Here is a 27,360-nt window from a genome sequence, read left to right on the forward strand (position 1 = left end):
TTTGTTTGTTTGTAGTTTGTTTTTGTTTTTATTCTAGGACATAGGAGAGCTAACCCCAAGAAACTAATTTCTTTTCTGTTCCTTCAGCCAAAGAATTAGGTTGAAAGAGATATATTTTTAATTTACTCAAATATTTAAATTCAGATTACCTAAGTTCTACTTTTGTTATTGTAATGAGCATTTAATATTATAATGAGCATTAACTTAAAAATTTGTAATGATGAAGTCATTTAATTAGAAATTAGTTCCATTTTGGAGACTTGGTTTTGACTTGTCATTCTTTCATTACAAACATAAAAACATCCACACATACCATCCTTATTTCTGCTTGGGGTTTTCTCTTCTCTAAATCAGATCGTAGCTAGTAAATAGTTACAGTTGTTATATATAAAAATATTGCAAAACTAACAAAGTCTACTACCATATATGAAGAGAATTTTTCTTCCTTCTATTCTTAGGTTATTTAGGGCTATGAGGACATCATTCATATAAAATATCATATAAAACCTCAATCATTTGAGGTTTTATATTTGCAGATCAATTTAATGATTATGTGTATCAGCTAGTTCATAATTCCATGTGTCCATAGTAAATGGAAGTGAGCACAGGTGTTTTTGGTTACCCATCACCTATGACTACTTCGTGATTCAAGGGCTTATGTTCTGTTCCACCTAGCAGATGATGTTACTTCACTAGCCAAATGCTTTAAAATAATTTATTGTGCTCTTTCTCTTTTTCTTTACAACAAATTCATTTTTGCGAGATCTTTCTAAATGGATATTGTTTTTGTTCATGGAAATTTTCAAGGATGTAAGGTTGATTTAAATGCTTTTAACCAATCACTTACCATTAATGCACTGAATCATCATGGAGATGCTGAGAGCAATTTAAGGCTCTGCTATTTGATACCCTCTAGTTCGATTTTATTGTCTTGAGATTCTGGCTATCTCTCTTAATAGAAAGTTGAAGATAGAATTTTTATTCAGTGTATGGATTACATTAGTATAGGATGTTATGAAATTTACCTTTCCATCAAGCATATGTATTAAATTTTAGCAGGAATCACATATCCATTGTCATTTCTGAAATATTGTTACTGTGCTTCTGAGTGTGCCATCTAAGAAAGAGACTTGATTTTCCTTGCTAGACTCTCCGGAAAAAACAAGCAAACAAAAAGATGATTAACATATAGATATAAGTAGAATTCTGCCTTTACAGTGCTGCTAGAAGGAGCCTGTCCTCGTGTCCTCCCCACATACTTTCCATAACCAAGTGTAACCGCTTCTTTCTGTTTCCACCCTAGTCTGGTGAAGCCTCAGCAATAAGTGTATAATCTCCAAAATTTACAAGCAGCTCATGCAGTTCAATATCAAAAAGACAAACAACCCCATCCAAAAATGCGAGGAAGACCTAAGTAGACATTTCTTTCTCCAAAAAAGATAGACAGATTGCCAACAAACACATGAAAGGATGCTGAACATCACTAATTATTAGAGAAATGCAAATCAAAACCATAATGAGGTATCACCTCACACTGGTCAGAGTGGCCGTCATCAAAACATCTACAAACGATAAATGCTGGACAGGGTGTGGAGAAAAGGGAACCCTCTTGCACTGTTGGTGGCAATGTGAATTGATATAGCCACTATGGAGAACAGTATGGAGGTTCCTTAAAAAACTAAAAATAGGACTACCATATGACCCAGCAATCCCACTACTGGGCATATACCCTGAGAAAACCATAATTCAAAAAGAGTCATGTACCAAAATGTTCACTGCAGCTCTATTTACAATATCCAGGATATGGAAGCAACCTAAGTGTCCATCAACAGATGAATGGGTAAAGAAGATGTGGCACATATATGCAATGGAATATTACTCAGCCATAAAAAGAAACGAAATTGAGTTATTTGTAGTGAGGTGGATGGACCTAGAGTCTGTCATACAGAGTGAAGTAAGTCAGAAAGAGAAAAACCAATACCGTATGCTAACACATATATATGGAATTTAAGAAAAAACAATGATCATGAAAAACCTAGGGGCAAGATGGGAATAAAGACACAGACCTACTAGAGAGTGGACTTGAGGATATGGGGAGGAGGAAGGGTAAGCTGTGACAGAGAGAGTGGCATGGACATATATACACTACCAAATGTAAAACAGATACCTACTGGGAAGCAGCTGCATAGCACAGAGAGATCAGCTCGGTGCTTTGTGACCACCTAGAGTGTGGGATAGGGAGGGTGGGAGGGAGACGCAAGAGGGAGGAGATATGGGGATATATGTATACATTCAGCTGATTCACTTCGTTATAAAGCAGAAACTAACACACCATTGTAAAGCAATTATACCCCAATAAAGATGTTAAAAAAAAAAGTGTATAAGAAGCTTCTGGTTAAACCATCAGTCTGCCTCATCTTCAGGGTTTCCAGAGTGATGTTGTTGTTATTGTTATTATTATTCCCATATACATACCCAGTAATAAGAAAGCAGCTTCCATTTATAGAGCATACCATACACTTATGGAAAATCTGGAAAGGAAGGAGCATTATCCCCATTTTATAGATAAGAAAACTGATACCCAGGAAAATTCTGTAATTTACCCAAGCCTATGCAGCTAGAAGGCAAATCTAAGTTTATCTGAATCTAAATTTCATTCACATTCTATTATGTGACTACCCTGACCTTTTTAACTTTGGAGAACTTCCTGTTTTCCACCCACCTTGTTTTGCCTTTCATTATCTCCTTCCTACTTCTTAATTGACACCCCATTTTAACTTGTTACTTTGCTTTGACTGTGGTATATGAAGGTGTCTCTGATTCAGACTGTTGAGTAGTTTGTGCTCAAGCACCAAAGAGCATGAATATTCACTTATCCATTCATTTAATCAAGCAACAAGGGTTTATTGAGTATCTATTATATGTAAAGTAAAGTACTCTGCAAGACATTTTAGTGAGCATGAAGATTGAGATAGACCTGCCTTCTTTTGCCTATGTCCTCCTTGAGAACAAGGCCTGAGAAATATAAGAATGAAGGGAAAAATTTTAAAAAGACCTAAGTAGTTGGAAGTAGTTGATTTCAGGAAGTAGGGTTTGGAAATGAGGACACGTTCAGCATGAGACTGCTGGTTGTAACATTTAACTTATTATTTTTTTTAACAATAAACATGTATTATTCTGATAGAACTAAAACCAAAAGTAAACAAATTTCAAAAAGAAAAGCATTCCAAGCTGTGATGGGACAGTAGGCATGTAGGAAAGTGCTACATGTTTCAGAAACGTGAGAGTCTTACGTGGCTAGTGCCTAAGGTGATAGAGGAAAAAAACATAATTCTCTAAACCAATAAATATTTATTGAACACCTAGTTCATGTCTGTCACTGTACTAGATACTGGGGACACAAAGGTAAAATAAATCATAATTCAAAAAGACACATGCACCCCAATGTTCATTGCAGCACTATTTACAATAGCCAGAACATGGAAGCAACCTAAATGCCCATCGATGAATGGATAAAGAAGGTGTGGTACATAAATACAATGGAATATTACTCAGCCATAAAAAGGAATGAAATTGGGTCATTTGTAGAGATGTAGATGGACCTAGAGACTGTCATACAGAGTGAAGTAAGTCAGAAAGAGAAAAACATATATCGTATATTAACGCATGTATGTGGAATCTAGATAAATGGTACAGATGAACCGGTTTGCAAGGCAGAAATAGAGACAGATGTAGAGAACAAACGTATGGACACCAAGGCGGGGAAAGCAGGGGAGGTGGTGGTGGGATGAATTGGGAGATTGGGATTGACATATATACACTAATATGTATAACATAGATAACTAATGAGAACCGGCTGTATAAAAAAATAAAATGAAATAAAAATTTAAAAATAATAATAAAAAATAAACCTACATTAACATATCAAAAAAATACTGCATTGCATATTTACAAGTTGATAAGAGAGTAAGTCTTAAAAGTTCTCATCACACACACAAAATTGTAACTATGTGTGGAGATAGATGTTAAGTGAACTTATTGTGGTAACCATTTCACAGTATATACATATATCAAATCATTATGTTGTACACCTGGAACTAATATGTTATATGTTGATTATATCTCAATAATAATTTTAAAAAAGAATAAGAAAAAAAACAACACCACTAGGTTCTTATCTTTATCCTACTCCCTATCAAACTGGTCTTGGCAGGGGTGCTAGACCTGTACAGTATAGTGCGGTGAGTGGGATATATGATGATAGCCATGTACCAGATTCCTGGAGGTCACCTGGGGGTAGCACTGAAGGCAGGGAGAGCTCACCAGCAGAGAAGGAGGGAGACAGGGGCAGCAGAGCTATGAGCAAGCTTGGCATGATTGGGAAGGGCGAGACATTCGCCTGCGGTGGAGAATTCTCAAAGATGAAAGTGGAAAGTTAATTTGGAGTGAGATGTTGGCAAGCTTTAACTCTAAAGATTTTAGACTTTATGCTATAAATGTTGGGAGTTATTGGAGGTGTTTGAGGAGGAAAGTGATAAAATCCAATTTATCTTCCAAAAGAGGACTCTAACAGCGGTGTGAGGATGAGTTGCACTGAGAAGAGATCAGTGGAGAGAGTGATAACTGGAAAGATATTGGAGTAGTTTAGGAAAGAAATGACAAATCTCAGTTTTCTCAAGGTTTTTGTTTGACTTTCTGACCTCAAAAATTTTACATATACATATATATATGTACTGAACTCCATATTCTAGTGACATCTGTGTCATTTAGAATTTATATTTATGTATTAGAATTTATATTTATAGTATATATTTACAATTAAGTTCTTTAAATCTTATCTTGGTAGATCATAATCCTAAAGAGCAAAAACATTTCAGGTAGCAATGTAACATGCTAAATACCTACTGTATAAAATCACATCAGCATCTGTGACTCAAGAAACAGTTTGCACATGGAATTCTTAATGAAGTTCAACCCCTTCTGTTTGAGTCAGAGAGAGTATTTCTCATGTATTGTCACTTGCCTGAGTATCAAATATCTTTGATTCTCATTCTAGGCCAGTACTGTCCAATACAAATGTAATGCAAGCCACAGATTTGAGCTACATATGTAATTTAAAGTTTTCTAATAGCATATTGAAAGAAGTGAAAAGGAGCTGGTGAAGTTCCTTTCAATGATATACTTAATAAAAAAAATGTAATCAAAATATTATCATTCCATCATGCAATTAATTAAAAATATTACTACCGAGATATTTTACATTCTTTTTTCTTATATGAAGTCTTTGAAATCTGGTGTGTATCTTCCCTTTAAGCACATCTCAATTTGGACTCTCCATGTTGCAAGAGCCCAAGTGCACTAATCGCTGCAGTGGCTACTATATTGGAGAGTGCAGCTCTAGATTAACCATCTTTAATGTAAAACTCCATTTCTGAATTCATTCTAAATTAGCGTAATATGAGAAAAATGGATGTCAGTGTGACTTCTGTTTTTCTTTCTTTGTGGCAAAGATGCAACCAGTCACTGAAAATGGATTTTATTTATTTTATTGACTTGGTGACTCGGGGTGTTAATTCATACATCTAATTAATAGGCCTTAAGTTTACCTCCTTCATCTTTCTGAGGCTTTTTCTTTCTTTTTATAACCTCATCCTTTGTTCTCAGCTGTAGTATCATTTATAAATAGAGCAGACTATCCATCTGACATCCTGGAAGACAGATAGGAACAAATCAGACAAATAAAAAGGAAACCATCTTCTTCATAACTCCTTGCCCTCTTGTAATGAAACCTGTATTAGTTGATATGATAGTCAATTCTTGAAATTGTTTTCAAGATGCCATCTCTTTAATATTCTTGGGTAATGAAAAGCAAGGAGCACTGTTTTCTCATTAGGCTGCCTAGAGGGGTCACGGTAAGCCCATGTGGGGTGGATCCCCTGTAAAGGACATCCGTCGGATTTCTGGGCTGTGCTTTATGATGAACCCTTGGAAATGATGTGGTGTCAGTAGAATACCAGAGTTCAGCATTTTAATATTACATATAAATTGGGAGGAGCAGAGAGACTAGCTCTGAGTATTTTGTTAGTAATTTAACATATGCTGGATCCCTTAGTCTTCACATTATAGACCTTCAATATCTGTATTATTATTGTTGTACTGATAAGGAAATATACTCAAAAGTTGCTTAAGGATATAAATTAATGGTAGAGAAAGGATTTAAACCCGCATCTCTCTGCCCCTAAATCTGGTACTCTTTCCACTGCAATGTGCTGCCTGCTTAGATATAATCTTTCATCCTTGAACTCTCTTGAGTGTGGTGCAGAGGAGCCAGGAGATGGTTTCTAGTCCCTGTCCTGCCACTAACAGTGTGTACGAACATGAGCAAATTCTTTATCTTCCTTCCAATATTTTTTATCTACATCTGTCTCAGGTAATGTGCTAGGAGTAGTGAAGTTAGTAATGCAGTCCATTTTCTAGGAGAGGTTTCATGGTGAAATATGATTCTCTCTGTCTTCCCAAATCACCATCTGCTTGAAGGCAGAGGCTTTAATACTTTGGAGTCAAGCAGGCCCGAGTTCAGAACCCAATCTTGCTTCTTAATATCTGTGTGAAGACAAGCAAATTATTCAGTCTCCCTGAGTCCCAGTTTCTTTGTCTGTGAATCGGACTGTCGTAGAGATGCAAAGAGAAAATGGAGTAGACAGGATTTGTCCTTTCTTTACTTTCCCCATCAGAAAAAATGAGAGTTTCATTCATAAAACACTGCTTACATGAGAGTTAAGCCGTGTCAAAGGAATTTAGAGAAGGAAAAAGATAATTGAGCACTGGAGTGTGATCAGGGAAGATATTGGAGAGGATGAAGATTTTAGACTGGTGGAAGAAGGAAGGAAGGATTTGAGCAGGAAAACTGGGCCGCAGAGTGAGCAGCGTTATACGAACAAAGGTGAAAACCAGGCACGGCAGATATGAGAACATTCGGAATTTGTAATGGTTTGTGAGCATTTCAACATGGTTCAGGTTGTTGAGTTTTTGGTGATAAGTTAACCGTAAAATTAAGTAGCTTCTTCTTCTACCTGAGTGTCTAACTGTAGCTAAAGGAATAAATCTGTTCTGGTGGGCTGTCTCTTCCAGACTCAACTACCCCACTGTACTTCATCAGTCGCAGATTTCAATTTTTTGAGTCCTTTAATGCCTGCGTTTTTCCATGTCTGCGTTTTTTCATTTTCCATGTTCCATGTCCAGAACTTTCACCTTCTTTTGTAATAGCAGTTTTAGGCCTTTTACTAGGTTTCACAGAACTAAGTTAAATACTCATTGATTTAATACTACTTATTTATTTAATATTATTTATTTTTATTTGATAATATTATTAAATTAAACTTTAAGTGGGACCAGACTACTTGAATTTCTTACATCTCATTATTTTTCAAAAATAACTCTTTTAAAGATCTGAATAATTTATAAACCCCTCAGAAATTTGAGTTCATAAGGCTTTGGGTTACATTAATACATACCTATACAAACTCTTAAGGGACAGATGATTTTTTTTCCTTAAAAGTAAGGGAAGTTTTATAGTCTCTAAAATAAGGCCTACTGGAATTGATGAGGAATATATCCTTGTTTTTTGGTTCTTTTCATTCACCTGACATAGTTTAAATATCCTATACTAAAGAGTTTATTTAGCCGTCTTTACTCTTAATGGAGGCTGTGTCACATTCAAAATTATTCCTAAAACCTCAAAGATGCATATATTTTAAATAAATCAGGTTAAAAAAATTGGCCTTGTACACCATTGAAATTATTTAGAAGAACCGCTTCTGTATATTTTATATGTATATAAAAGTATTTATTAATACATAAAATTCAAAAATAGCAAATACTACAGGTGTTACAGTGTGAAAAATGGTCTAATACTATTTTAATTCATTTTCTGCTTTTTAAAAAACCTCTAAGTATAGTATGAAGTGAACATATAAGTTCAGTGAATCTTCACAAATGGAATACATCATATTACCAGCAGCTAGATCAAGAAACAAACATTTCCAGTACCTCACAATCCTCACCCCTCCCTTTACCCTTTCCAGCCATTACCCTACCCCAAGGGTAATCAGTATCATTCCTTCTGACAGCATAGATTAATTTTGCCTCCTTTTCTACTTAAAAAAACATTTTTCTTTAAACATATGTAACATTATAGAAATATCTAAGTAAGTTTTTTAGTATGCTTATTGTCTTTTATGTTTTTTTAATATTCAATTTAAAATGCTATCTTCAACCTGAAGATAAATGGTTCATAAATGAATTATCTGTGGCCTCAAAGGGAGGGAGGGAGGCTAATACACACACACACACACACACACACACAGGCACGCACGCACGCACAGATTTTGCCCTACCACAAGTTCTTCTGACTTAAACCAATGCAATATTAAGAAAACACACGATTTCATTGATTTTTTTTGGTAACATTTGGAATTATTTGGCATCAAAATGGAAGCTTTTCTTTTTAAAAACAATTTTTGTGATACCATGTCACTGGCCTTTATTGGAAATAATTTTGAAACCTCCTTGAATAGTCAGAAAAACAATCCAGCTTTATGAATCAGTGTTTATTCTATTTATGAATCAGCATTATTCTGCCTCTTCCAAGCTTTCTTGGTTATTCGTCTTTACCTTTAAAATGTATTTTAAAATATGTAGAATTAATCATAATGATGATTTTAGTATAATTTTAACATAATTTGGAAAATCTCTACTAGCTAATTCTTACTCTTCAGTCTCTGCACCACAGCCCTGAATAGGACACTGAAGGGATCGTGCATTCTTGAGCTAAAGGATGTTAGTCTGAAGTGAGCTTCATCCGTTAGGATGGGCTCTATTCAAAAATTGGTTGGCTGTGGCATTATCAGGTATAAATTCTGGTTTACCAGCACATTTTGTTTTAGTACTGCCATAACTTATCTATTTGGGATAGCACAATAATACGAAGGAGTATGATTTAGAGGAAGATTCCTGAAGAACAATAACACATACCCACTTTTTCAAGCTAAGCATTATATTAAAAGAAGATATTATATGTAAAAATGGGACACCCTCGGGAAAATATATATTAGAATATATATCAGATTAAATAAAGGAAAATATAATAAATGTTCCTAATTATGCAGGCCTTGACTTTTAGATACATGAAAAACATCTGCCTAGACTATTTATTGCTTAGTCAAATGAATGTAAAAGTAAAGGCTGCACTGACATTGAACTTTCCTGATATATCAAAAATGTCAGAAAAACTACATGTGTTTAATAACTTTGTTTAGAACATATTTGCAAATGGAGGCTTAGAAAATCCCTGCACCTCTAATTTCTTACCTGATGATTGTTTTGATAGAGCCACAGATTAGACATCAGAAAAACGCATGGCTAAAGAATGATCACTCATCATCTCACCATGTGAGTCTAAAAGAATCTTTTTTTGTCCAGGCAAGCTAATAAAAGTATTAAGACATAAGAGAAAAAAATTCTAGGAATGAAAACAGTGTAAGAGCTATGCCTTGAAAAAGAAAGCAAAATCCTAATTATTCAGGTGCTGGATAATCGCTTGATGAAACGCTGACACCCTCCCCCTCCAATGGTATGTCATGCTGTTTGACATTTGCTTTAAAACAATCCAGTCAGTGTGCCCATGAGGGTGGGGGAAGTCGGCAGAGATATATGTGAAACAATTTTGCCTATGGGTTAATTGTTGAAACTGGGTGATGAATACGTGGAAGGTCATTATACTATTTTTTTTACTTTTGTGTATGTTGAAAATTTTCCATGATAAAAAAGTTTTTAAAATTTGTCCCCCAAAGCACTCTTAGAACTGACCTGAAAAATTCTTCCTGTTTCAAAATCCGCTTAATAATGGCAAGATTTTTAACATTAAAAAATGATAAAAATTGGAAGAGTCATAGCTTTGTTTATACATCTTTCTCAAGGCCAACGGTTTTTGGATTCTAGTTCCAGTCTCAAGGAGACAAAGTATTCTTGTCTGATGTGCAATAATAGAAAATTTCACCGTGCTCTGAATTTAATACTATACTTTTCATGTTAGTGCAGGATATTTGTAATATGTTATATTTCCATAATAGAAAGTTAATTTCTTCCTAGTCTGACTAGATCTATTGATCATTAAACTGTATAAAGAGAGATGATTTGTACATAGTTCCTCCTAGTTCTTGTTTGTCATAAGGAAAATCCCAGCATTACATGGTTATATACCTGCCTACATGGTTATATACCTGCCCCAATTTAATATTTTTAAAAGTCGTGTGTGTGTGTGTATAATTTTATCTCAGTATTTTTAGGTGTAAACAGGTGAAGTCATATTTCATCTCTCCTCTCCCTTTATTTGAAAGAAATTCTGATTTAGTTTTTATTTCATTAAATATTGTGATTAAATCTCCCTACCGGAAACAATGGAGTGATATGCTTAGATATGTTAAAGTGTGTCTTATATAAGGTGCCCCTGAAAATAAATTATGTTGATGCCTCATTTCCCAAGCTGATGACAGGATATTGTAAAATAACAGATAAACCATGCAGGATTGTTTTTCTTCCAGCATAAGCAGTAGTATCTAAATACCAAAAGCAGAAAGAGATAAAGTAGTAAGAGGAACTTAGATCTGAAAGAGCAGCCTTCAGGTTATTTCTGGGGAAGTGGATGAAGGTTACATAGCACGTTTGCCATCCTGGAGTTTAATTTTTTTTTTTAATTTTTTAATCTTATCTGTAATTTGGCTTCATCACTGGTTAGGATGTAACAAGTTATGTTTGTGTCTTCACTCAGTGCCGTAGCTTATGCAGAGTAAGAGCTCAGGTAACACCTTCTGGTAATGACAGTAGCATCTGGTCTTTGCTTTGAAGCACAGAAATCACGTCCAGTTTTGCAATAAAAGGCTCAGCAGGAAAGCATTGAACTAGGGCTCCTGGTACACAGCTCTCACTGCACCTTAGGAACACTTGGGTATGCTCTCTAACACACCAGCGCCAGGCCCCACCCCAGACCGATGAAACCAGGGTCTCTATGGAAGTTGGGGACTGAGTGATGATTCTAAAGATCAGATCGAGATGAGTGCATGCAATCCTGGTACTGCCTTCAAATATTCTGGGTATCTTTGTGGGAAGTGGGGCGTTGGGGAGTACAAATTACTACCCCTGTATCAGACTTACTAAAATCTGACTCTTGGCAGGAGTGGTGTAAGGGTGTAAGGATGGTAGGCAGAGCTCTGTAGCTTTTTGTTAATGTTATTTAGTGTTTTTCTGGTGAGTTTTATGATTAGTTAGATTTAGGTATCACTGCTCCAGAGAACATTATCCTCTTTCAAATAAAAAAAAAATGTGGATTTAGAAACATATACATCTTCTATGTGTATGATATTTGCTTTCCACAACACTTCTCAGGCCTCCAGGACTACAAACCATGAGACCTCGGCCTTGTTCCTTGAACTCAGCCTTTTATAGTCTCATCTCTACTTTCAGAAGCTGTGTAGTCATGTTAGACAAACCGAACAGAGGCTTTTAGAAAGCAAGCCCCCGCGTTTGAAGATAGGCACAAGGAGCTGAGAAGAAAGGCTGACGTTCTTTGTGTTTTTGGCTTCTAGTTATCTACAGTCATGTACATTTCAATTCATCTTCAGGAAGTCTTACTTTCATATGCCTATCAATATTATCGCTTTTTAAAATCTTTCGTTAATATAAGTCAACCTTGAAGTATAAAGTTGGGCTTCTTCAAATATAAAAAAGATTTTAGCCACTTAGCCTCAGATTTGATCCTGGCTTCATTCTGAAAATTGGTGTTTGTTATAAGGATACAATTAGGTGGTTATTAAGATGGTACTTCACCTCAGGAATCCTGACGCAGACAGATCCTATCAGTCCCTAAGAAGATGCATGCCCAATACCAGCAGACAGGTTCCCTGGCAGGGACCTTGTCTTTCATGTCCGTCTGCATCCTCCCTTGCTTAGCTGCTTGTCAAGCAAGACTTAACATTATTCATATTTCTTATATTAAAAATTATTAATAATATTTATTGAGCACTTGTTATGTGTGAGGTCTATTTTAAGGGTTTCCACATTTATTAACTTAATTCTCACAACAGTCCTAACTAGGGAGTTATTATTGTTATTATTCTCATATTACAGATGAGAAAATGAAGACACAAATAAATAACTTGCCCAAATTTATGCAGGTTTTAAGTGACAGAGTTAGAATTCAGATTTACAAGGACTAACCCCAGAGTTTGCACCCTTATTCATTACTCACCTAATAATTAATTGTTAACTGAATAAATGATGATGACCACCTTTGGCCCCAAACCTAACACAGAACTCTAATTAAGAAAAAAAAAAAAAAACATGGAGGACTCCTTTTTTCCTGGTTGTAGGACCACCTGGGTGTTCCTGCCACTAAACAGCAATCTTAGAATTAATAACCCCATTGAAACAAAAAGGCACATCTATCCGCACCCTCACCCGCCTGTCCTCCCTGGGGCAATAGCTCCAGTTCTGTCTGCGCATGCTGAAGGAAAAGGGATGGTAGGGAGACTGCTGAGCAGAGCCTCATGGGAGGATGCCGGAAGAAAGCAACCACCACAGCTGGTACAGAAAAGCTCTTATCTCTTGAAAGTTTCATCCCTAGAACAGGTTGCTCAATTACCGTCCTGGAATCCAACTTCAGAGCCACACTCCTCTTCCATAGAGAGATGAAGAGGGGTTAGGAAAGGAACAGAAAGGAACTTCAAAGCTTTCTCTTGGAGCCCAGCAGTCGTGGTCCTTTTTGAGTAAAGATCTACGAATGGTTTCAACAGGGAGAACCTGGTGGAGAAATTAACTTAATTCAAGGAATCACAGTATGTCATTATTTATCTAGAAATATTACAAACTCCAAATATAGGAAATACACTCTTAGTTATATGTTCAGATGACAACACCCGCATGGGCAAATAGACATGACATGAGGTTAAATAGCCATTTGGGATTATCCTTTTTATTCTCAGGTGTAATCAAGAGTTGACTTCTTTGTCCAAAGTTCTTTCTTTTTCAAATTTCATTGCTGTCTAAGAGAAAATTTATCTTGGGCTTAAATTCCAGGTGGGCAGTTACCTACATTACACTAAACAAAAGATCAGATCATCAGGCTGTTTTTCAATTTACGTTTAATTAATGGGTCTAAAAATTCAAATATAGTACCATATCTAGATGAGAAATTTTATTCTTTTAATCCATTTAAGCAAAATTTTTACATTTAAAAACTAAACCTCCAAATTTGGTCTATTATCAATAGTACTGGTTGTGTGTTTGATATTTCACTCATGTATAGGAAATGATCTTTAATTTAAATGCATTGCTCTATTTTTATAAAATAATTTCTTTGGTTCTCTATGAGAATACTACTCCTAAAACTAAACCACTTAGGAAAGGACTATTTGTAGCAGCCTATATATTCAACGTATATCAATTTTTCAGTGCTCTAAACGTGTTGATTTTTGCTTATGAAAGTGTCAGCACCCTATATGACATCTTCAGGAGAAAATGATTGAAACTCTTTTTTTAAATTTCAAAAGTGGAAGAAAAGTGTTTGACCAGTAAGTTCTCAGATTAATCTGTTTCTGCAGTAGAAAAAAGTGGTAATGAGTTGAAAGGTGATATCTTGCTAGACTCCTAGATATAGAATTACTTGGTTTCAGACTAATCATAGAATTCAGGATATTGTAGCTATATTACATACAGCATATATTATGAAGAGGACATTTGAATTTTTTGTCATTTGATCTTTATTTTTTTAATTATTTTTCTTTTAGAAAAAGAAGAAATATATTAAAATTGTCTCTGTGCACTAAAGTAAACCTGACGATATTTGTGTTTGTATTGGTGACTTAAAATTATCATTAGTTAACTTTTGTTTGTTTTCAAACATGTAGGTATAAAAAAATAAATCCAACAGTGTTCTCTTTTAGCCTATATTTATACAAAAAGATTTAATTAGTTTAGAAAATAATTCTCTCAGCTATCAGCATCAACTCAATTTCACCTACTCCATCCATGATGAATTAAACGCTATCAAAGTGTTGTCTTTATCATTAAAATAGGTATAGATTTAGTCATTGCTTGGCCTGACCAGAGCTTTTCAATCATTCCTAAGGACACTCAAACCCATTTTTCAGTCTTCCCATAACCAGCTGTGGTGGCAGAGCATCTATTCAACATGTGCTAAATTATGCTACATTTCTTGGCTTTGCATATCTTTATAGTAGACATTCCTTAAAAACGATAACAAGATGCCCACCGAAGACGGGTTTTATTTTCTGGACACACAACATGCAAAGAGCATGAGCAGGCCTCAGGCTGAATCACTACTACTTTCTTATTAGGTATGTGTCTTGGGCTACTAAATATACGTGAGCCTTTTTTCTCACCTGAAAAAAATTGAAGAATTTACGAAGGAGGGCATAAAGAACTTATACAAACCACCTGGCTTATAGTAGATTTCATTCTGTAATTGATTGTTATTATTCTTTTAAAATGAAAATCTTATTTTTTTTTTTTCAGGATAGGTTTTAGCACCTGGAGAAAAAAATTTTACTTATCTGCCTGATCATTATGAATCTGATATTGTTTTCTTTTAAGAAAAGATGAGTGTTGGTTAAAAAATTAAGCAGTAGCAGTTATGAAAAGCTGGAAATCTGCACTATTTATGTGGTTTTGGCTTTTATATATCACTTAGAAAATACAGTTCTCTTAATGCCACTTTTTTTTTCAAATAATCAAGTATCGTACAGACAAAATATCTAAAGTGTATGAGCTATCATATATTTTAAATTTGACTCCTGTGTTTTTCCTTCTCTCTCTTCTCAAAGGAGCGGATCATATCCAGCCATCCTTTTATAAATGCTGTTGCTAAAAAATGTGTTAAAGTTTCAGTTATGTGACTTTTTTGGCCCGAGTTTATTAGTAATTTTCAACCTAAGATGTCAGTAAATTTGTATGGACTTTTGGAAAATTTAGTAGCTTTTATATTCGAAAAAATATTGCTCAACCATATAAACATAGCTTTCCCACAATTGATTTTACAGTAAGGTTAAAATGATATTATTTGTTAGATATTTCCACCTTCAAATGTGATTACTGGAATATATTGTTAAATTTTGAGCGACTGATAGTTTTCAAAATTGTTATTATAAATAGGGCTGCACATTCTTAAATGTGTCACTATTAACTAGAACGTTTAGTGTGTTAATGTATATGCTTTATTTTTTAATTAAAATAATTATCGAGTTGTCAACATAATTCCAATAAAATATAATTTAATAGACTATTCTAAGTGATTTAGATCTGTTTTAAACAGTTTACTTGATTTCAGTGTGTATTCCTGTTACATTCAAAAGGCTATCAATATATGATACTGAAGTTTGAGTTCTTTTAATGTAAATAGGGATACTTCTTGTAACCTTATTCACATTGCAAGTAAAATGATAAATATATCTAAATCAGTGTTATGCTTGTGTTCTGTTGTTCTAACATTTGAATAAGCTGCTTTTTTTTGGGTGTTTAATCTTACAATTTTTCTTAGCCCTAAAAAAAGTTAAGTTGAGAGCATTGATGTCTTTTGTGATGAGAGAATTAAACATGCCAACAAAAACCCTCTCTATTAAAATAATTATTTATTTCAGGTTTCCATGTATTATCTTAGTTATGGTCGGTTTGACAAGGCAAGAAGTAAATTTAACAGTATAAAAAAATGTATATCTAGGGCTTCCCTGGTGGCACAGCGGTTGGGAGTCCGCCTGCCGATGCAGGGGACACGGGTTCGTGCCCTGGTCTGGGAAGATCCCACATGCCGTGGAGTGGCTGGGCCTGTGAGCCATGGCCGCTGAGCCTGCGCGTCTGGAGCCTGTGCTCCACAACGGGAGAGGCCACAACAGTGAGAGGCCCGCGTACCAAAAAAAAAAAAAAAAAATGCCTAAAGTTGCTTTATATTACGTTTCTTAGCAGTATGGCAGAGTGAAAAAAAACAAGAGACCAGTTTAAGAAGGTCCACTTAGGGCAGTCTGAAAACACACATCATAGGCACAAAGAGAATAGATATCAAACTCTGACAGGCTTTCAGCAGAAAAGCCAGAATGTTCTCTGAGGTAATCCTGGAATAGCTACACAGTCTGCACCACCTCCACTGAACTTTTTAGCTTTCTCTTGAGACACTTGGCAACATGCCATATCAGCCTGATGCCAGAGGTACAAGGACTAATCATCCTTAGACGTGGCATGCTCTGAAGGTGCATATAATTCTTTCAAAAACTGAAATAGGATCACAAGTCTGAGGCACCTATTTCCAATTAATTTGGTCACAGGAGTTTATCTGTCATCTTTGTTCTGTCACAGCAGTTTGTGGTAAACCTGCTTCACATGGATTATCCAATATTAAGAACAGTGGATTGCAGAATTTTCCCCCCAGTCAATTCCTATTTTGTCACTTTTGGTTTAAAGTAGATGAAACTAGCCATGGGTTTAAAAACGAACTTGACATTTTCAAACTTCCATGAAAAGGAATTGGTCAAACTTCTGGCACGATGACATAGTAGATTATCATATACACCGTACTAATTCATTCTGATTTTCTACAAAAGCTTAGTATAAAGTTTTTACTCTAGAAAAGTATATACAACTTCAGCAACAGAAATACTTCCTTCTTTTTGTCCAAAGATGAATATATGGGGATTCTACGCACAATATCCTTATCGTGTGCTGAAATGAATACTAATTTTCTGAATAATGTCTTTCAATATTTAAATATCTTTTATCCACCTTAAAAGCGTATCAGATTATTTCCCCCTCTATGATCATATAATTCCAGTGCAAAACAGGTAAGGAGCTAGATGGTGTGATAACCATTTTTAATTTTTATTTAACTTTGATTTAACTGTTTTAGGCTGTTTTAGTGCAAGAAGTAAAACTTTGCTTGGGTATGAGCAAAGGGATAGGTCATTAGAAGAATGCAGTGTGCCTTATAGCAAATGGATACCAGAAACTCATGGGCACCTGGGAACTGAAATTGTGTGGCTGGCTTCCTCTACCCTGGAATTAGATCCAGAGTACCTCTGGGGACCTCACAGGATGAGGGAGTAGACCTTTGTTAATATTGTCATTCCAAAAATGTGTGCTCACTTGTTAATAGTCAATACACTATGTCTGAATTTTATAAAAATAAGAATTAAGCACAACTTATGTTACAAATTTAAAGAATTAAATAGCTTGAAAGTTCGTAATAGGAGATGGAAATGTGACTGTGACTCTGAAAATGTTTTAAATACCTAAGCCTGCCTTCATAATAGCTCCGGGTAGTTTATGTTATTGTCCCCAGGTGACTTGTCCAAGTTGATGAACCAGCTCATAAGGGGAAAAGCTGAGAATCAAAATCCTCACCTGTGCAAGCCCCCAAGGCTGTGCTTGCTCATGAGACCACACAGTCTGCCTGTGATGGAAATAACAAGATTTAAAATCACTCATGGAAAAAATAAAATAAATAATAAAAAATTAAAATAGGGGCTTCCCTGGTGGCGCAGTGGTTGAGAGTCCGCCTGCCGATGCAGGGGACACAGGTTCGTGCCCCGGTCTGGGAGGATCCCACATGCCGCGGAGCGGCTGGGCCTGTGGGCCATGGCTGCTGAGCCTGTGCGTCCGGAGCCTGTGCTCTGCAACGGTAGAGGGTGCAGCAGTGAGAGGCCCGTGTACCGCAAATAATAATAATAATAAATAAATAAATAAAAATAAAAATTACTTATGTCTGAGAGGCATGATTGGCCACTCCATTTCTTCTCTTTAGGTCCTCAAATTTTTTTTGTTCATTTCAAAGCAGGTTAAACCAATCCAGAACACCCCTCCACCTTTTTTATCATTGTGTCTTCCCCTTTGTCCTATGCTCCCCTCTACTTTTGTTATTCCCTGCACCGCCCAATCCCTTCTATTTCAATTTCTGATAAGTGTTAATGCGGGTGGGATGTGATGCATGCCCACAAAATAACTTGGGGAACATGCAAGGCGTCAGCTTCCAGTCCTACCCAGGCTCTACCCACCTCGTCTGGCTTAGCTGTTCTGACGTTCTCACTGTTAGAAACGTTACTTTGGGGGTGGACCTTAGAGGCTGTAGCTTTATCCTCTGAATTTTCTGATAAGTTCATGTTTATTGTGTGGAGAGAGGTTCCTCATCAACCGTATACCCCTCTCCCTTTGCCATCTTAGTATTGGTTTTGTTTATGAAGGTCCTTCATTGTTATTCAAAAGGCAAAGAATGCTGACACTGTGCAGCTCAGATGCAGGGCGGACAGATTTCTTCCAGAGCAAACAGCAGGGCAGCAACCAAGTCTGGGAAAGAAAATGGCATCAAAGAGAAGTCATCAAGTCCACCCCTGATGAAGGAGAATAGGATGCCTTTGAGTAAGAAAGTAGAGAAGCAGAGGCTGAGAGAAAGGGCAAGTAAGCTAGGAAAAGAAAGGGAACGACTTGATAAAAACGGACGTTGCTAATAATTAAACAGCCAACTTCCCAAACTTTTTTCTGAGAGAGGCCTCATAAGTGTGTTCCCCATGGCCCCCATAGTGGAGCATGAGGGAAGCCCTGTGGTCAGTGCCAGGAAACATGAAAACCACTCCTTTTGTTCCCTCCCTCGGAGGAGTCTTGATTATAATGGAAATCCTGCCAGACCCTTAATTAGGAAAGTACAACAGGGCATTAATATAATTCATCACCTGTTAGAAGGAGCACTTGTGGGCTATTTACTAGAAATCTATTAAATATGACACGAAGACACATCGCACTCCATTTCTTAACATGACATTATAATCAGGATGTATGCTCAGTAAAATGGTTTATAGAACCCTTGTCTGTGAGTCCTATCAATTAACCGAAATTCTGCATCAATGAGGTACAGCCAGTGTAGCACCCTGAGAAAATGGATGCGTTTTTCCTCTGGTTCTCAGCAAAGTTTCATTTTGAAATAAAAGTGTTGTTTCCATGGCCAAGTTCATTGCCATATATTTTACTCATCAATGCATTGAGTGAAAGGATTATAAGAGTACTCACTTCATAGTTGTGTAACTGAATATTGAAGGACTTGTTTTTATGTGAACCTGGTACATTTCCTTGACATCCTAATATAAAAATCTTTTGTATAGATAAGGTCAATATTGATGGCCCAGTACTCTAATTCTGTAAAATATGCCCTGATGTTTCTTAAAGTACAAATATCCTTTTAAGATTTTGTGTTTACAAATGAAAGAAAATCCATTTATGTATTATCTGCATATCAGTTAAAGATGAGAATCTGACTTTAAGGGGAGGGTATGTATTTTCAAATGTATTTTACCCTGTGCTCAGGGTTCATTCTTGTCTTTTTTTTTTTTTTTCACCTAATATGTGACTCTTCTCATTAAGTTATCATTATAGTTAGGACTCCACTCTGTATTGCTCTAAAATTATATTAGAAATGTTGCACAATGACCAAGGAGTCATGTTTAACATTTTCATAATCAGCCTTGGTTCAAGTCTCTGTATTTCTGTAATCAAGTTATATGCAAACATAGCTTTATCCATAGGGAGGCATTGTGTTCTTGGCTACAATGAAGGAAAGTAGTGGAAGAGGTCAACCAACATGGTGGAGTAAAAACGTCATCTGGGTGTGGCTCGGGAATAACTATTTGTTTTTACTTACTATGTTTATTCATTGGTTTTTCTCCCTTTCACATGCTGGCAAGAGTATCGAGGAGAATGTTTTTCTCATATAATGTCCCCTGCCCTGGTGCCATATTGTATTATGCTTTAAAATAGAAGCTGCCACTGCCAACCCAGATTTCTTTAAAGAAAACATACTTTCTTCTGGCAGGAGTAGAGCAAATGTTCGTTAGACCAGTGGGACACTTAAAGCCCAAAGGAGTAGATAACAATGACGTAGTCCGGTCTCTCCTCGTCTCCCTGCCTTGACTCAGCAGCTCTCCACCTCTACTCTTTCTGTCTGCCTGTAGCAAAGGGTTACTCCCTTAGTCAAATCTCTATCGCTGTGGAGACAGAGAAGGCGTATCTGTGACCAGCACAGGGGTGCAGAAACAGTAAGGAAAAATAAAATGCTATGATAACATCAGGATTCTGGCTAAGAAGGCCTTTGACTATGAAAGGGACGATCAGGTCCAAAGAATTCATTTTCACCCCCAGGTCTCCTTCTATTTCACTTTATCTCCTGCTTCTCTCCCGCATGAGCTCTTCCTCAAGCCAAGCCGGGCTTCTTCTCATTCTCAGCCTCAGTCCAGTCTCTGTGACCTTGCCCATGCCTCAAATGCCCTCCCTTTTCCCCTCACTATCGTGTATCATCTCCTCTTTGAAGTATCAGTTCCCTGATAACAGTCAAGCACTATTCACTTTTGTATCTCTTCCAGAATTTAATACAGGATATTTTACTAAGGAGACAGTAAATATACATAGAGTTAAAAAATATTATTTTATTAGGTAAAATTTCTGTGTAGTTTTTAGGTCTGTAATATCTTTAGAATTAAGGTTAAGGATTTATGAGAGCATGAAGATGCATTTATATTTAAAACTGTTCTTGTTAAAGTTTATTTCTTATTTTTAAATCTCTTTTCCTTTTCTGTGTACATCTTCAGTATAAGTAAACAGGTTATATTTCTTGAAATCTAAAGGCATGAAAATAATCCTTTCGTTGTGTTCTTGTGTATCTCATGCATCTAAAATTAATGTTCTCTGAAGGACAGTTCAGGGTTCATGATGAATACTTATTAAAATGAACAATAAAAGTCCTTAGTTAGCTGTTAGCCCCAAAATAGAAATGGTCATTATCAATAATCAAGTCCCTGTAATAGATTCTTACTCTTTTAGAGGAGACCTCAATGTTTGCTGCCTCATTTTCAGAAGAGGCGTGTGAGAGAATCAGTGCCGGAAGTCACAGCTGTCAGACTCTGGAGTCTCAGCAAGGCATACTGGGTTGGAAAACCAGCTTTCCAAAGGGTCAAGGAAGCAGAAACTGATTTCTCACACACCATTACACAGTTTAACTAACATAACAAATGCCAAATAATTGCTGGCACTAATGGGTAGGTGGATGTTTACTTTGTATGGTTACCATGGATTCCCTTAGCATTGGTGGGCCTGCTGTGATTGAAATGCTGCAAATTGAAGGAAATAGAAATGATATGATTAACTTGACTCAGTAATTTGAAAAGGGTTTATTTATCTGAAAGACAAAACTATATCATACTCAGCTTCCTTTGATTTAACATATTGTCTATGGAAGTTTTCAGTATTACATAATTTTGTTTAATCCAAGTATGTATGTGTGTGTGTATAACTTTATTATATGTCATGCACTGGCATAAGCACTTTACATGCATTATCCTATTAAATTTCATTAGGTATAATCATCCCCACTTTACAGATTAGAAAACTGAGGTGGAGAGAGGTTAAGTAACTTGTCAACGATTCCATACTAGTAAGTAGTAGACAAAGGATTTAAACCCCATCAGGCCCCAGAGCCTAGGCCTCAACCCTTATATGTGGTTCCTTATCCAGCACTACCTGGAAACTTGTCCGAAATGCAACTTCTCAGGCCCCACCACAGACCGACAGAACCAGAAACTCTGGGGATGGGGCTTGGCAATCTGTTTTCACAAGCCCTCCAGGTGATTCTGGTCATGCTGAAGTTTGAGAATCACAGCCTTCCACTCCTCTCCCCTCTCAAGCATAGGTTCCCAGCCTGTGTGTGCCCAGCTGCAGCTGCCTTCTGGCATCCACCCCGTCCCTTCCAGCCCCTCCTCTAATCACCCTGCTGTCTTTCACGAATCCAGCCATACAAGGAATATTACTTAAGTTTATTGAAAGAACAAACTATGTGCTAGCTTTTACTCTTGAACAAGCACTTTATGTAATCATTATCTGATGAAAGGTATGAACCTCCTGCCCAGAGAAATGCACGTGTATATGTCCATGTAGAACTCATTAATCATGTCTCCCTGGCGCCAATCCATGGGATGACCATGGAGTTCAGGTGAAGACTCTCAGGTAGCAGCTGTAAAGTATCATCAAGGTTATATACAAGGCCCCTATATGCCCCTCACAACACAATAATAAGCAGTTCATCTCTGTTCGGTAGTATTTTTCCTTTAAAAAAATCTGACCTCTGTGTTCAGTAGTATATTTTTCTTTAAAAAAAAATTATCTCTGGGCTTCCCTGGTGGCGCAGTGGTTGAGAGTCCGCCTGCCGATTCAGGGGACACGGGTTCGTGCCCCGGTCCGGGAAGATCCCACATGCCACGGAGCGGCTGGGCCCGTGAGCCATGGCCGCTGAGCCTGCACGTCCGGAGCCTGTGCTCCGCAGCGGGAGAGGCCATGGCAGTGAGAGGACCGCGTACCGCAAAAAAAAAAACCATTTGGGATATGCACAGTTTAGTAACCCCCCCGTTTTTACTAAATAGTATATTATCATTCCTTGTAAACCTGCTTAGAAAGAATTATCTTCAATGAATAATTTAGTATAGTACACGAATAAGATTTAGCATGTCTACACCCAACTATATATTCTTTGTCCTATAATAGTGGCAAGGGATAAGCCTTTTTTCATTTTAATTTGGTTCTTAAATAGCAAACATCCTTGAAATTTCCAACCCCTTTTTGCAGTCAATTCCCAGTGATAATGAGCTTGGAAAGTGGGAAGGGAATGGAGGTGAATGTGGATTTAAAATGTCTCTCATTCTCTTAGTGTATTCTAATACTTATAATTTCCCTCCAGCAAGACTAGAATTGTGTTTTATCTCTAGATGTTACAGCCTGAGACCACAATTTAAGCACTATTTATTTATATGGAAGTCTGTTCCATGATCTCTTTTACTGTCCTATCCTTTTCTTTTCCTCCAGTTGTTTGCCATAACATGAAATGTCTCAAGAAGTAAGAGAAAAAAATGTCATTCAAGCACTTTTTAAAAAATAAAATATGTTTCTTTTTCTACTCACATCTTATCTCCCATGATTGTCTGGAATGGGTGTCCCCAAATAGTCAAACTGAAAGCGCAAACTTTACAATCACAGGAGATCATGGGCAAACCCTACCTGCCCTCAGATCCCTGATACCAGTGTCACCGCCACCTAGTCTTTGAGTTTATACATTATGAGCCCTGAGAAGGAAAGTGTAGGTCTTTTTTTCTTCATTTTTGTCCAGTATCTAGTACTGCGTAAAATTAACAATTTACCCAATAACTCTTTGTTGACTGAATGCTATGTATTAGCTTCAAATAAGCATGAACAATTCAAATATCTTTTTCCCCCATATTTCAGACATTCTTATATCAACTTCAATAATTGTTGGTTTAAGGGACATTCAGTGATGAGAAGAAAAATTGCAGATACAGAATTCTAGATTCTTCTGCTTGCTTAATACTTAAAAATGTTCTTTAAAGTGTTTCTCTTCCCATGTTGTTTTTGGTAGAATTGTTTCCTAAAGCAAACCACTCACTCCTTGATCTTGGCTCTCCTGGGCAGAATTTTGTGCATTCTGTAACATCTTTGGTGGTGGCAGTCCAGTTCTTCCAGTAACTTTGTTAACGTGCTGTGAACAATTGACAATTTGAGTATGTAGTGTATATGATATTAAATTGTGAATTAGTGGGACTTACGATGTAACAGCATATCAATATTTGAAGATATTGGTACTTGATATCCTGTCAAGGAAAATTTGCCTCCAAATTTTAAACTGGAAAGTCACTGGAATAACTGTTCAGAAAAGAATCACAATTACATGATTTTTTATATTTTTGGTACATTATGTTAAGAATTGTGTACAACTTGAAATGTCTGCGTACTGATCCTCAAAACAACCAATAAATCTCAATTATGAAAGAAAAAAAATGTTCTTTATACTTGTAACTAGTGAAGATAAGATAGACTTTTAAAATAAAGTCATGATTCTTCCAAGTGGCCGTATATCAGCCCTGAGAGAAGTCAGCTTGTATCATATATAACATCTGGAGATTTATGATCTCTTGGAGAATGCTAGCAGAAATCTTCCAGTCTTCTCACAATTGTATTTAGCTTATTAATACCTTTTTATTTGTCTGTAAACATGATATTCATAGTCAAATATTTGAAAGATATAGAAATTGTAGGGGAAAAAAATCCCCATCACCGCCATTCAAATATACAAACATAACCATTCTAACCTTTTGTTGAATTTCCTGTTATCAAGTCTGCATTTGTTCAATGTATTATAAAACAAAGGGTTGGAGTAAACTAATATTTATGTTCATTTTGATATTATACAACCACTTTATTACATACCCACTATTGGTATAATTATCTTCATGTTAGAACATTAAACATTTCCCCCATAAAACTTTGTTACCTATGTTAGGTCAACTGTCTTTAAGTTTCTTTTTGGAAAAATCAGATTTAACTAAGCTAGGAAAAACAAAACAATCTAGTAAGAGCAAGATTCCTCATTGAACCTTACAAATGGGATCTTTGGTGTTATTTTTAAGCTTGTTATTTCAAAAACTTCAATTATCATTGTAACAAAAATGAACTGTCAAATTTACATTTAGATTGATTCAGATTCCATGCATCCTTTTGATTTCTAGAATTCTTTGTGTATTACCTAGGAAAATAGTAAGTTCATCCAACCCATTTCAATTCATAAGTCAAATTCCAGTAATCCTAATGCCATTAGAATGAAAAATACTATAATAAAAAAGTATCCAAATCTCAGGCAATGACATGTTTTTTTCAAGTCCTCTTTAATGGAATAGATTGTTCCAAAACAAATTTTTAAATATATTAATTTTAAAAGGGTTCACTTACATCTTTAATCTTGAAAACTATATAAAATAAAAATACAAATATCAGATAGTATTTAGTAAGAATACATTATAAGTTGATGATATATTAGAATTGAATGTGTATTATGATATTTCTTTATGTGATCTGTTTACCTGACCTTGGATTTAATCCTGTTAATTAAACATATTTCAAGAACTGTAATGAAAAATAAGATTACTGTAGGGAAGTGAATTTCCACAAGTTTTTGGCAAGGCTTCTAAATTGGTAGATTTGCATCACCCAGCCTGTCTTGTCCTGGATATGCTAATGAGCATTCAAAGCCAATACATGAAAAAAAGGAAGCGGAGAAGTATTTGAGCACATTTATAGGCAATCCATAGCTCAATGACTAGACACTGAATATCTGAGAATTGATTTTATAAAATGGCATATTTTAAGAATGAGAACTTTCTCAAGTTCTTTTACTCCCAGAACAAAGACTGTTATCTTACTATATTTTTAGGATGATTGTCTAGGGCAGCCTTTTGATATAAATAAATGATGCATTAACATTATATGCAGACAGAGTGTATATGCCAGCAGAAAACTAAATGCGGGAGAATTGTGTGTTTATACAATACTATTCCAAGGTCAGTTCACTAACTCTTTGCTGAACATCACAGCTCAGATATTTTTTCCTTTTTTGATATATTTTCCTTTTTCTGTTAACAGCAGATATCCCTTTATGAAACATTCCATAAATCGGAGTCTAGTGAGATAATTTTTTGTAATTCTCCCTTGACCCATTTTTGTGCATGCAGTTTTGTAAACATCTAAAACAGTTGCACAAAACAACTTAGTAATCTAAAATAACTGAACCTGGAACTAAAAGAAATTAGGAAATAATCAAGAAAGAGATTTCATATAGCAATCAAATTTTCAGTCAATAAATATTTTTGATTAACTGACTGAACACTACTCTTTAAGGACATTATTGTTCATTGTCTTCAATCTTTTGAAGATTGTAGCAACAATGACAGAAATGTCTGGTGGAAATTGCTCTAGGATCAAATATTTTTTAGTAGAAATTAAATTCACTTATCTAGTTAAAAATTACCAATGAAGAAAGACTTTGCAACTATTGACGTAATTGCTTTACCCTTTTTTAACTATATAAATAGGATATCTAGTTTGAAGTTTAGAAGCTAACAATCATTTTAGCTGAATGCACTTAATTTTAGTTACTTTTCACTAGTTTTTGCTTCTGTCTGCAGTTTACTTAGTATTTTGTTGAATAATTCAGCAACTTGATCTCATGATAATACCACTGTCACAACTACCTAGACTGATCAAGTTTCTACCTTTAGTTTCTTATATTGACTTAAAATCTTTTTACATTTTAATAGTTAATTAATAGGTATTGATTTAGTTTTAAGTTGCACAGTGACAATAACCAGTATAATAAAAAGCATCATTACAAAATCTTGGTTATAATTTTATTGCTCTGTTTTGTGAATAGCAAATCTACCCAAAGTGGTATAATTTCCTTCTCTGATGAAATATTAACCCATACAGGCTAAAGGAAAGCAATGGATAAAGTCATTATCAATTCACTATCACCTTTAATTCCACCCCATAAATTACTACCCTTTATCAATAAATAAGATTTTGTCTAAGTAGATCCCAAGACAATCACAATTAGGTAAACATGTTTTTTTAAAAAAAAATTTTTTAGGAGATTACTCTCTAAAGTCCTTATTGTAAGCTGTAAGGGCCTGTTAATTGAAGATCTTAAGGATTCAGCCCTGGTGCTCATGATAGATTCCATTCTGCCTTTTCATTAATTCCTGGGCGACAGAATAAAAGGCATACTGATTAAGTTTGGAGATTACACTAAGCTAACAGGGGTTATGATGCTTGGAAAGCTAGAACTAGAATTTGAAATGATCTTAATAAATTATATAAATCACATTTCAAAAATATGGAACAAATTCAAGGTTATATCCTAAGAGAGAAAAGCAAACTATACTGTCAGCAGAGGGAGGAAGGTTGTCCAAGCACAGATAGGACAAGAAAAAGACTGAGCTCCAGGAGAGTCAGCAGAGCGGTGCTCACCCTAAAACAAGACTACAAGGGCCAGCCTTGCTCCGCAAAAGGCACATGCAGCTCCTTTGCGGCTAGAACTACAGAAAATTAAGACGAGGCCCACCTGGAACCAGCGCCACACCCCCGAAGCTCTAGTTCAGCGAGCTGGTGAGAGCAGAACAGAGGGTGTAGCGTGTGCTCAGGGCACCTCTGAGCAACTGTCCACAGAGAGAATGTGGGTGCCAGGCCCACCTCAGACACCATGCGTTCAGGGAGTGCGTGAGGACCAGCGGACACGGAGAGGCTGTAAGAGCTTGTTGGCTTTCAGCAAAGTGTGCTATAAAACTCCTATGATGCTGGCATTTAGGGAGGTAGGAAATAATCCTTTGTTATGTTTGGTGTTGTATAAGCTTTTATTAAATTATTTTGTCG

General features: G+C 36.0%; 1 protein-coding gene across 4 annotated transcripts in view; it reads left to right on the plus strand.

Annotated features, from left to right (window-relative positions):
- Positions 1-27,360, plus strand: part of FBXL17 (F-box and leucine rich repeat protein 17) — a 476,179-nt gene that overhangs the window by 332,135 nt on the left and 116,684 nt on the right. The window contains exon 8 of one of the 4 annotated variants that reach the window (XM_033423739.2): positions 14,898-17,589. The exons of 2 other annotated variants lie outside the window; for them this stretch is intronic. In XM_033423739.2, coding sequence (XP_033279630.1) covers positions 14,898-14,941 — 44 coding nt within the window. In that variant the 3' untranslated portion in view covers positions 14,942-17,589. Of the gene's footprint in view, positions 1-1,303; positions 2,225-14,897; positions 17,590-27,360 lie in introns of those variants that run through there. One more of the 4 variants, XM_033423741.2, reaches the window with a different exon arrangement.

The sequence above is a fragment of the Orcinus orca genome, chromosome 3 (assembly GCF_937001465.1).
Source record: "Orcinus orca chromosome 3, mOrcOrc1.1, whole genome shotgun sequence".
NCBI lineage: Eukaryota > Metazoa > Chordata > Mammalia > Artiodactyla > Delphinidae > Orcinus > Orcinus orca.